A 12,953-nucleotide genomic window follows, 5' to 3' on the forward strand; every position below is an offset into this window, starting at 1 on the left:
GCAGCGTGCTTCCTGGTTCAGAATCACGGGGGCGCGTGTGGCGGCTTTTTACTTTCAGTTTGGCTCTGCACTGCAGCCAGGAGGAGACACGCGCTGCAGCCAGCATCAAGGAGACACACACAGGATCAGATATCGGGGGATGACTTATTCATGGGTAAGTGTCTTATTTTAATTATTTTTTCAAAAATCGGGGGTGGCTTATTTAATGGGGATGACTTAAAATCGGGGAAACACGGTACTACAGGGCTGCAACAGCAATCAGGGGAACGGAGCTGACAGCTGTTTCTCTATCCAGGAATATTCTGGCTGCTCATGAATAAATGCAGCATGGGAAAAAACCTCTGATTTTTCCCACGGCTGCGTTCATTTATAAACGCAAGCCGCATTACTCACTCTGAGAGGAGGATTACCGCGGCTGCATTTATGAATGGAGCCGTGATAATCCTCCTCTCAGTGAGAGATCCCCGGGCACTACAAGTCAGAATGAGGGCTGAGGACCTGTAGTGTCCGGGGATAGCTCACTGACAGGAGGATTCCTGCTTTTCCATATTTTATCAGTTTTGCCCATCTCACTGGCTATTTAGCTAGCTCAGGCACAACATTCAGCGTTCGTGCAACATGTCTCCACTAGGGCCGAGCTTCCTAGTTTTCTGAGCAAGTTCCTGTACACCAGTTACCTAATTCAGTGTTTCCCCTGTCCAGCACCTGTATTAACACTCTTTTGCCCAGCCTGTTGTTTCCAGCCTTTTCCCTTGTGCTGTGTTCCTTTCTGTCTGTGGTTGTTCCTGCACCTCCGGTTGCTTCCAGTGTCTCCTGTCTTCCTTGTGTTCGCAGTGGCCCCTGTGTCACTGGTGTCTCTTTCCTGGATCTCTGGTATTTGACCCCTGGCTGGTGACCTGCCCCCTCTTGCTTGCTGCCTGCCTTAACCCCGGTCTTCCTTGACGATTCTTCTGTTTAGTGATTTGGTACCATGTATCTTTCTGCCCACCCAGGTGTGCCCTGTCTCCCCAAGCGTGACAGAAGGAGCATGTTTCCAGCAAGACAAAGACAGCAAATGTTAACCTAAAAGGGTTTTTCAACCAATCCCTTCTCCTACTTAAAAATGTAGGTGTGATTGGTACGAGTGATCTTTAACCATACAGATGGAGCTCAGGAATGTATTAGGAGGTGTGGTAGTGATCATCAGTAGAAATATTTGTACCTCTGAACTTTAATCATTCACCATTACAGATCTTTCCTGCACGTCACTTGAAAAGGGAAATAACCAGACCTAATTCTTCCTACTGCAGTAAATGAAAGTTAAGTATGTAGTTATATAGTTTTAGCTGAGAATAAAAGTTTATAAGCTGAACGAACTTCAGAATCAGCAGCCACCTACAGAAACACTAAAGGTATGGTCTTGTTTGATTATGAATCTAAAATTAAGCTAAAGTTTCATACCTTTAATGATCGATCTTCCATTACATTCTGTAAAATGTGATTATTTAAGCATGAGAGGCCACTCGTGTTTTATCATTTAAAATTTTAATTAAAATTGTATTAGAAAAATTGCAATACAGATTAAAAAAAAAATGCAATGAAAAGGACATCGATTTTACCATCTGGCTTTAAAGAAGAAAGAAAGAGAGAAAGACAGGAGAGCTATCAAAGGCAACATTGTAGACTTAAAGAGTGTTTTGGCAGCAGATGAGCAAGGTCACAGATTTAGATTTTATATTTAAGGACATTTTACACTGTCTATATGGTCATCATAACATTCTTATGTCATATAAATTATGAGTTGAATTTTTGAACATGGTTTAATAATATGATGCTTGCTCAGGAGGGACGTAACATAAACAGTTTGTGTATGCAGGTACAAAAAGGCATCATTTGGCAAAGCCCCGGACTATACATTATTAGAGGTCCCAGAACTCTTTCTAGAAGACAACATTCTAGACAAGAGTGATGATAGTGAAAAAAATATACAGTAATATTCTGTACTGTGTTTTTAAGGGCCCATTTACACTATGTGTTTCATTAATACACTTGCATATAGGTGCAATAAGACATGCTGCATCAAGGCAGCTCATTCAATTTAGATTGTTTTGTTTAATTTTTTTGAAAGGGGGCTCCTCAACACATGGCTGGTGCTCTGTGGCATGCTTCCACCTAGGTGAGTTGTTTTTGTAGTAAAGCATTAGTACAGCAATGCACAGGTCTAAATGGACTGTAAGGCGACTTATTTCCCTCTGTAGTTGTATACATGGCCTTTTCTAAGATAACATTCTCCCCCCCCCCCCCCCCCCCCACCCAAATGCACAGTTGCATCAATAAATGTAGACCAATTGCTACAGCAACCTGGTCAAGGACCCTGCAAAATAAGCTGTGGAATCCAATGGCTGGCAGTTTATTTAATATATCATACTTCTCTGTGCTGCTTTGCATATTGGTGGAGAATGGGGGTAGTGCAGCACTTGTAATTTTTGGTGGGGGGATGGCAGGCATACTGGTTTGGCACTCCCAAAAGTTGCTGGTTGTATGATTCTGAATTTTGTTTTTAATAGTAACTGGATTTCTTCAAATATTACAAAGAGAAGACTCCTACTGGAAAAATGACCGCTTAGTAAAATGTACAGCAAATGTGATGAGTGATTTTAAAACAGAAAAGTCAATCCTTTTTTTTCTGGTTAAAATAATTATTTTGTTCATCACAATAAAAATTCACCTAGGTTATGTGTTTCCAGGCATAATCAAAAGAGGACTTATTTTGTGGAAAAAGAGTGTTAATCAGAAGAGTGAGGTGTGGAGCTCACATCTAAGCCAAATATGCTAATTGTAATTTAAACACATAGATTGAAAAATAATATAAACATATATATATATATATATATATATATATATATATATATATATATATGATACGAAACATCCTGGAGTGCATGTAGATACAGGAGACCACCCAGATTAAACAATGAACCAAAAATAGTATTTGTTTTTTTTTTTTTGTAGAAATGTAAAACTAAGTTCTGAATTTCTAATGATGCACATAGGTAAATTATATTTAAAGAATAGTGTTTCTCTCCAAGGTGACTGTATTTACTCCAGTGAATCTAACATTTCCTTAAAAATTTGTTGTTGGAGAATTTTCAAGATCCATGTGTTACAAAAGCAGTAATTTACTATCTACTAGTGAATGTATCAGCGAATGCCAGACTTACTGCTTCATAAATAGACCCTACGTTTGAGTTAATTGCTTTCAGGTTTATTTTACTGCATAGAGTCTAAGCTGTGTTAATGATAATAGGCTAATAACTGCAGCCAAATCCTTTTATGACATTTCAATCAACATTACAAAAGCTTATTGGCTTTTTTCTAGTTGGTGAAAGTTTCACATTATATTAATATGTAACTTGAGTTAGAGCAATATACTTATTTCCTTGGTTATTAAACAAATTCTGTTATTGTTTAACTTTTATTTCTATATGGCTATTTAAAGGTTTGTTTTTTATGTTACTTTGCTTTATTTCTGTTTTGTTTATCATTTATTTTATCAATTTACCATCTTAAATGCAGACCAAACTGTAAAGAACAATTGGGCAAGCTATTATACCTACATGGGTGCTTTGGGTCACCATTTTTTCTAAGTTTAACTCTGCAGAAGAAGAAAAAACTGTTGCTGTAACTTAAAAATAATTGTTAGCTGGGTTTTGGTTTTAATTTTTTATATGTCCATCTAGGACTACTCTGACTCAGGGGCAGCAAAGTTGCCTGTGTCCTGTGCAGCCTTGTCACCTAAATACGGAAAGCTGAAAAATAATGGATCTTCTGACAGAAGAACCCACATTTTTTCCCAATTTTTACATGTTTACACAAAAGGGCAAAAATTGAGGACAAGTTAACTGTTCTTTATATAGAATTTAGATCTACTGTAAGTCTAAATAGTAAAACATACATTTCTGATCTTTAATATTTTGCCATGTGATCACTGCACTAACTTCTGATATACACCTGCATATCTAACATATCGTAAAGTGGTTTTAGAAAAGAGTAAAAATAGCCCCAAGGACAAAAACCGCTATAACAAGTTGAAAAAAGGTTGTAGATGGGATGGAGGAAAAGAACTACTAAAGGGTGTCAACAGTGTAAAAAGTGGACCCTTTAAAAGACAAGGGGTGAAGTAGAAGTTGATGTTATTAACCTCCCAACCGCTAACCCCGTACTTTTTCGTGCAAAAAATATTTGCAACTATCGATAACCCCGTACTTTATTAAAATCCCCGACTATAATAAAATCTCACTTACCTGGTCCCGCTGTGCTCATCCAGCGTCGGGTCCGTGTTCCAGCGTCGGGTCCGTGTTCCAGCGTCGATCTCCCTCTCCAGCGTTGGGTGCCATCTCCTATACCAGCGGGACCGGTAAGATGCCGGCCGACTTCTTACCTGGTCCCGCTGATCGTCCCACGTCATTCTCCGTTCAGCGTCGGGTGCTTCTAACACAAGAAGCCTGCCGGCGGAGAAAAAAAAAGCCGACCGGCTTCTTGTGCATGCGTGATGACGTCGGCGCGTGTGCGGGAAATTCAAATTCAAACTCATTCATTCATTTTGTATTGGATTGAATACAAACTACTGTATCCAATCCAATACAAAATAATTAAAAATAAATACAAAGTATGTATTTTGAATTGGATTGGATACAGGAATTTGTATTCAATCCAATACATAATGAGAGTTTGAATTTTGTTCTCATTTTGTATTGGATTGAATACAAAGTCCTGTATCCAGTCCAATACAAAATAATAGAAAATATATTTGTATGTATGTATGTGACGGACACTAGGGAGGTGTTTTAGAAAAATATATTACTGTACATTATACCGAATTATCGCATTATCAGTATTGGATTGAATACAAAGTCCTGTATCCAATCCAATCCAAAATAATAGAAAATATATTTATGTGGTTTTGTCTATAGGTATGTGACGGACACTAGGGAGGTGATTTAGAAAAATATTTTACTATACAGTATACCGAATTATCACATTTTCAGTATTTTTCATTTATTTATGTATTCTTGTTTAAGCTGATTTTTGTGTTTTTCCTTTAACTTTATTAATTTTAAGTAATTTTTTTTTTTTTACATGATTGTGTGTTTCAAACATTTTTTATATTCATTATATCTACTAGACCCCTATTCGGACATATTTCTGTAAGTTACAGGTCTACAATTTAAAAAAAAAAAATTTCATGAAAACCTGTAACGCTTTTGGTACAGAAATCTAGACATCAGTGTAACGCTCAGGTGGTTAAACACGGCACTGGACGAGGTCAGGAATGTTTTGCCATTTTTACTTCTATGTCAAAATGATTTTACAATATATAGTTAACTTAAGTTTTATTTAACCCTGTTACTGTTTATGTTTCCTTCTTTGAAGGTTTCACCATGACCACGCCATCAAATGCACACAGCTCTGAATTTATGCATCGCAATGCCACTGCAGTTGGTGTACACACAAATTCTACCTTTGAGTCTTCTATTCCATCAGCCCAATCCTACCCGGCTACAGCTACATTCAACCATTCAATGCTCTATCAACAAACATTCCTTAAAGGCAAACCAAAACTTTTGGGAGTAAGTGTAAATAGTTTTATTTCAAGCTTGTGAATTATGTCAAAAAGAAATTTAGGGTCATGTACTATAAAATCATAGACAACATTATTGAGAAAACATTGGTGCTAGCTATCATATACTGAGATTTTCTATCCTTCTTTATATTATTCTATATACACATTATCAGCAAAATGCACCATCGTGTTTAGCAACTAGTCTGAAGATGGGAATATATCATACATAACATGTCTTCACATCTATTAACAGCCTTTTGAAACTCAAAAGAATTTTGTTTATTGGCACAAAGCCATTACAATATCAGTTTAGCTAGAGCAGTGTTTCTCAGCCAGAGTTCTGTGGAACCCTAGGGTTTCTTAAGAGGTTTGGTGGAGGATCCTTGAGCCATGTGCAATATGGCTTAACCAGACAGCAATAATAATAATTTTTGGCTACCTGAAACGGTGACATTCTACCCAATGGCCAGTGGAGTAAGGGGCATTTTCTCCAATAACCACCATGCCAATGTAATGTAAACTTTGGACATAATAATTATGGTAGGGGGTTTCTAAGACCTAGAACGTATCCCTAAATGGTTCCTCTATGGTAAAAAGGTCGAGAAAGCCAGTCCTAGAGCATCATGCATTAAAAAAGCCTTTGGGAAGCCATTGTTGTTTGCTTTGTTTACCACCCTTCCTCCCATTAAATCCATCAAAATGAATACTTACCTACTTTCTTATCCAATTTTCAATATAGGGCAATGCCCAAATCCACAGAACAATTTCAGCGAAAATATATGACAAGCTTCCTTCTATCAGACCACCAACCCCATAAAACCACATCTCTATGGTGATCTTGTGGCTTCCTCCTCATTGACATAATCATGTTTAGGGCCTACCCACATTCTGGGCTGGGAGAGGAGAACATCAGGACACTGGCTCCCAAAGGGACATATGTAAGATGTAAAGAAAGGGAGGAGGGGTTCCATTATTTTCATTTGATAATCCTAACTCACTTGTTGCCCACACTTTCTTCCTTTCTTTACTGTTTATTTATCATGTGGAGGAGGAGTGTTGCCATTCTAGAATACAACAGGAAGATAGAACTCCACTCCCTTTCCCAACAATTACATTAGAGTTGTTCTGTAGTTTTTTAGCTTTTGGGTCACATGTTTAACAGACCAAAAGGAAACAAATAACATACTGTATGCTCATTGTTGGGTTTTACCATACTTTATTTGCAAAATCATAATCATCATCATTTTCTATTTTGTTTCTTTAGATTGTGTTGATTGTTGCTGCCTCCCTGCAGATTGTTCTGGGTATTGCATCAATATTCACAACAGTTGCCATTTCCTTAACCAGTGGAATTAATTTCTGGGGACCAGCCCTTGTAAGTTCTGACAATGTTTTTACTTTAGTGGTGCTTTGGTAATCTATGATGATGTCTGATCATCTCTTACAGCAGAAGTAAACTGAAAAAAAAAACTCACTCGACCAGATGTGGACGGTGTGCCGGTTACCACCATCTTCTTTGCCCTTCTTCCTACATCACCCGACCTCGCATTGTGCAGGCAGGAGATGGGTGATGTGGATGGGAAAAAAAGAGTGCAGATCTCACTGTGCATGCAAGAGGGTAATTTTCCCTTATATAAAGGCTTGTTTACCCTTTTATGTAAGTCAAAAATTTTAGTTTAAGCTGGAGCTCTGCAAATACACAGCTATGAGGATATAAACACAGCCCTGTCTAGGTACACTTACATACCAGAAAGCAGTTTTGTAGTTGATTCGAGGCCATCTGGACGCTTTTATCTGTTGTCCTGTCAATATCAAACATTTGCATTGGGGGTATAATGTTGGAGTTTATATTTCTTTACTCCTATTTGTACAATAAAGTTTTTCTTAACGCGTACCTATCATCACATATTTTACTTTATATAAAAGGGTAGATAACCTTCCTATAAAATTGTGATTTTTTTGTTTACATATTTTAAAGGAGGGGAGGCCCCTCCCTTTCTGTCTTTACCGCTCTGGCAGTAAAGAATGAAAGCCAAGCCCAAAGCATCCTGGCATCTCTACGTCACGTATCCCCATCTCAGGCATGCACAATGTAAAGAAAAATTTTTTTTTACATTTACAGGAGGAAAAGTCACCCGATCTTGTGCCTGCTCAGTACGAGATCAGGTGACATAAGCAGAACCTGGAAGATGAAAGAAGGAGATGATGGTGAGGAACTGCCAGGAAAAAAAAAGAATCCAGGACAGCGTGGGACCAAATCAAATCCAATAGTGGAGCGATCAAGGGTTCTGCAGAAGAAAAGGTAAGTGTGTGTTTTTTTTTTTAAATTTCAGTTTTGCTTTAAAACTCTGGTTTGCTTAGGAATTTGTTTTTTACTTTTTAGCAACTATATCATCTGCCAGGATAATGTCTATCTTTTACAATTTTTATGTGTGTACATTATATTTATTGTGTCTGCATTATTACTTATGCAACTATTGCTTGTTGTTGTTTTAGCATATTTGTCTCCGTCCAATTTTATAAAGTATTTTTAGCTAATTTACTTGATTGTTTGCTGTGCTTATATGTAAGGAATATTATGGTATATATATTTGAATGTATGGAAGCATCCATGTGTGAAACAGCACCTTGCAAAGCATATCTGTCCTGAGTGTTTTACTAATTGAGTCTGATTTAATAAAGCTCTCCAAGACTGGAGAAGAAAAACTATCATAATAGAACCTGGCTGATCCAGCAAACCTAGAATGGATTTAAAAAAAAAAAAAAAAAATATTTTGCTAAAAGTTGGCAAATGTTTTCAGTCCTGGACCAGATCCATTCCAGGTTTGCTGGATCACCCAGGTTCTCTCAGGATAGTCTATCTTTTCTAGTCTTGGAGAGCTTTGATGAATCAGACCTATTATGTATGCATGGGTGTGCATAGGAATAGTATACCTACTGCCATTTATAATTAGTTACATGGCACAATGCACAACTTTATGTCAACCCCTGTAGACAGAGCTGGAAGAGGAACAGTAGGGTGTATAATGAAAACAGGAAACATATCAATCTGTGAGCAGGAGATGTGATGGTATTGAGGAAGTACCAATCTGTGAGCTGGAGGTGTAATATCACTAAGAAAGGACCATTGTGTGTGCTGGAGATTTGTGTCACTGGGAAAGGACCAATCTGTGTGCTGGATGTGTTATGTCATTTGGCAAAAGACCAAGCTGTGTGCTGGAGAAGAGAAAAGGATCAATCTGTCAGCTGATGTTGTGAGGGGTTTGAGTGAGGACCAATCTGTGTGCTACAGGTGCGATGTCACTGGGGAAGAACCAATCTGTGTGTTACAGTTGTGATGTCACTGGGAAAGGACCAATATGTGAGCTGGAAGTGTTATGTCATTTGGCAAAAGACCAAGCTGTGTGCTGGAGAAGAGAAAAGGATCAATCTGTCAGCTGATGTTGTGAGGGGTTTGAGTAAGGACCAATCTGTGTGCTACAGGTGCGATGTCACTGGGGTAAAAAATCCACATTGTTCTCTGGTCATGTGATGTCAATGGGGAAAAAATAATATTGTGTGGTGTCAGTGGGCAAAGACCAAGAAGGAGCTGATTTGTTAAGGATAATACCTTTAGATGGATTTGAAATACTTTTTACATATTATTATTATTATTATTATTATTATTATTATTATTATTAATATTAATAAACAGGATTTATATAGCGCTGTACATTAAATAGAGGTTGCAAATGACAGACAATTACACACAGTGACACAGGTGGGGGAAGTAACATACAGTAGGGGGAGGGTATGTACTGGTGGGAAGTAGTGACAGTTTCAAAAGAAGATGGAAAGGCAAGTTGGAAAAAAATGGGTTTTGAGTGCTCTTTTAAATTAGCAAAAAGTAGAAGTAAGCCGAATAGGACGAGGAAGACCATTGCAGAGAGTTGGGGCAGCTCTAGAAAAGTCTTGGAGCTGTGCATGTGTTGGGGTTATGAGTAAGGAAGTCAGTAGTAGGTCATTGGAGAAGTGAAAAGAGCAGCTAGGGTATTTTTTTACCAGGTCAGAAAGGTAAGTGGGACAAGAACTGTGGAGGCATTCGAAGGCAAAGCAGAGGAGCTTGAATTATTTGATTCTAAGGAGAAATGGAAGCCAATGAAGAGAACTACAAAAAGATTCAAAAGAAGAGCAGTGGGAAGGATTGATGAGACTAGCTGCATCATTTATAATAGATTGTAAAGGAGTGAGTCAGGTTAGTGGCATACCAGAAAGGAGGATGTTACAGTAGTCCAGACGACAGATGATAAGAGCCTCTACAAGAAGTTTGGTGGTCTCTGGGAACAGGTAGATATTGTGTAGGTGAAAGTGACAGGACCTGGAAATGTTCTGAATTTGTGGGGTAAATGGGAGGGCAAAATCAAAGGTGGCGCCAAGACAATGTGCCTGAGGACAGGGACGAATAACAGTGTTGTTAACAGTTAGGAGAATGTTAGGGGGAGATTTGGAATTTGAAGAGTAAAAGATGATGAGCCCTGTTTTATCTATGTTGACATCCATGATGAGATAGCTGGATAGATGGACAGATACATTTTAGTGTCATCAGCATACAGATTGTACTGTAGGCCAAAGGAGGATATGAGACTACAGAGAGAAGAGGTGTACAGAGAAAAGAGAACTGGTCCAAGGACTGACCCTTGGGGAACACCAACAGGGAGGAGAGTAGGAAAGGAGGAATTACCATTGAAAGAAACTTGATAGGAGCAGCCAGACAGATCAGAAGCAAACCAAGAGAGAGCAGTGTTACTGATACCAATGGAGCACATGATGTGAATTAGATGGGGGTGATCAACAGTGTCAAAAGAAGATGTAAGATCAAGGAGAAGGAACAGGGAAAAGTTGCCTTGAGACTTAGATCTAATGAGGTCATTGGCCACTTTAGTAAGGGCTGTTTTGGTGGAATGGGCTGCTCGAAAGCCAGACTGGAGAGGGTCAAGGATGGGGGGGGGGTGTCTAGTGGGGGTTTCTTCAGGATAGGGAATATAATGGCATGTTTGAAAGAGGAGGGGTAAATACCATTAGAAAGGCAGAGGTTGAAAACATCAGTTAGGGCTGGGGCCAGGGTGGAGGAATGGGAACGGAGTAGAGGGAATTGGGTCAAACGGACAGGTAGTAGATGCAGATGATGAGAGATGAAAGGAGACTTCATCCACAGTAACAGGGCTGAGGGAGGCCAGTGATGGATTTACAAGTGGAGGGGGTGAATATGGTTGGAGTGGCCCGGTGAGCAGAGACATTATGTCTGATTTTGTCAATTTTATCTCTAAAGTAGGTGGCAATGTCTTGAGCAGAGAAGGTTGTTGTGGGGGAATCAGGTGTGGGTTTTAGGAGAGAGTCAATTGTTGAGAAGAGGCTGCGGTTGGCAGCTTGAGAGGAAATGACAGCAGAGAAATAATTTTGCTTGGTGACAGTGAGTTCAGTGTTGAAGTGTTGTAGTCTGGCTTTGTAGTTCATGACGTCTGTGCTAATGCCAGATTTCCTCCACTTGCGCTCAGCTGCATGAACAATCTTTTGCAGATGTTCGGTGTGATTGTTGTGCCAGGGTCGGGGGTTAACAGAACGTGAGTAGCGGAAGGTGGCAGGGGCATCTTTATCCAGAGCCAGAGAAAGAGTGTGGTTGAACCTAGTGGGAACTTTATCTCCAGATGTAATTTTTGAGAGGGTGGGGATTAGGGACGTAAGGCAGTTTGAAAATAGGTTGGGTCGCATGTGCGCAGCGGACCGTGATGGTGGTGTGTTGGATCAGCTCTGCGCACCTCGGGCACTTTGATCTCTCTTGCGGGGAGCAAATGCATTATACCAACTTCTTACCCGCTGCAATACTTACCAGACTTCCTGGGGAACATCCGGATACCATGAGTCTCCCTAGTAAGTCCACAAAATGGTCCCAGCAAACCCCAAGATCTCAGTGGGGCTTGTTTTCAAAAACGGCACCGGCTCTTGCTGTTGATGAAGACTGGGCCAGGGATCCTCTGGATGACACATCGAGGTCTGAGGGAAGTCAACGGCAGTTCCCCTCTGTGTTATCTCCTGCAGAGCCTGAACCAGGGGAGGGTTTACTGGGCAAGATTAGAGAAATCATGAGGGATGAAATAGCTATGGTTAGAAACTTTAATAAGAAACTTTCCTCAGCACTGCTAAAAGAAATCAAAGAGTTGGGATGTCGCACTGCAGCCCTTGAGTATTGCTTCGATAATGTCACCACTGTTTTAGAAGGGCATGAAAAAGACCTTGATGCCACCCAATTAGAATTTCAAACCTAAGGGACCAATTGGAGGATGCTGACAATCGTGCAAAAAGAGCTTACATCAGGATTAGAGGTATACCTGAAAGCATTTCAGATCCTAATGGCGCCCTACTGAACCTCACATGAATGTCTCGAGATGGACAGATTTCATAGGGCTTTATCCCGCAAACCGAGGGCCCTCCCAGAGATGTCAGCATTAAATTCCATTGTTATCGTACAAAGGAGTTGATTCTACAGTCAGCACGTGCCAAAGATTTTCTCAGCTACCAAGATTTTTCTTATCAAGTCTTTGCAGATCTGGCTCAGTCTACCATTCAAAAGAGGATATCAATGAAACCTTACCTGCATGTCCTACAAGATAACAACGTATGCTATTGTTGGGGATTTCCCTTTAAACTACTTTTTACCTACCACAATCGCCCATACCTTGTGGTTACCGCAGCTGATTTGCGGAAATGTTTTATAGACTTGGCCTTATACCCCACGGATGGCGTCTCTCAACAATCTGGCTCATCTCAAACATAGCCCTCTTTTTCTTCTTTTCCAGGGGAGACACCTAGAAAATCCCAATCTCAAGAGAAGGCCCGCACCAGGGCCTTTGGCTGTCTACAGTCTCAGTCCTTCCGTAAAATGGCAGATGGTTGAAACCTCCCCTTTTTTTTTCCTTTTCTCTCAGCTCATTGGTAGTGTTGGTCGAATAGCTCAATATTCGAATCGAGCGCTATTCGGTCGAATAATGTGTAATTATTCGGGTGATAAAACGTCGAATTCGAACTCCATTAAAGTCAATTGGGGAAAAATTTGGGTTGTTTTTCTGGACTATGTAGAGCTTCTACAGCCTATAAATACATTTAAAAAGACATGTCAAGACTCCCCCAGCTCAACACTGTACAAGTAAAAAAAAAATAAGGAAGTCTTTTTTCTGTTACTGGCAAGGCCATATTATGGGGCGGTCAAGGGAACATGCTAGATTTTATACGGTCTCCGAGTAGAGGCAGAGAGGGACACGAGGGGGTACCTCTGGTCCAGAAATACCAGCCATACACAGGCTTCATAGTAAAGGCA

The 12,953-nt window shown here is 39.8% G+C and overlaps 1 protein-coding gene across 1 annotated transcript in view; it reads left to right on the forward strand.

Annotated features, from left to right (window-relative positions):
- The first annotated feature begins 1,235 nt into the window (after nucleotides 1-1,235).
- Nucleotides 1,236-12,953, forward strand: part of LOC140339313 (membrane-spanning 4-domains subfamily A member 4A-like) — a 65,828-nt gene continuing 54,110 nt past the window's right edge. The window contains exons 1-3 of the mRNA XM_072423938.1: nucleotides 1,236-1,391; nucleotides 5,413-5,609; nucleotides 6,867-6,977. Of these exons, the coding sequence (XP_072280039.1) occupies nucleotides 5,421-5,609; nucleotides 6,867-6,977 (300 nt within the window). The 5' untranslated portion in view covers nucleotides 1,236-1,391; nucleotides 5,413-5,420. The remainder of the gene's footprint in view (nucleotides 1,392-5,412; nucleotides 5,610-6,866; nucleotides 6,978-12,953) is intronic.

The sequence above is a fragment of the Pyxicephalus adspersus genome, chromosome 10 (genome assembly GCF_032062135.1).
Source record: "Pyxicephalus adspersus chromosome 10, UCB_Pads_2.0, whole genome shotgun sequence".
Lineage (NCBI taxonomy): Eukaryota > Metazoa > Chordata > Amphibia > Anura > Pyxicephalidae > Pyxicephalus > Pyxicephalus adspersus.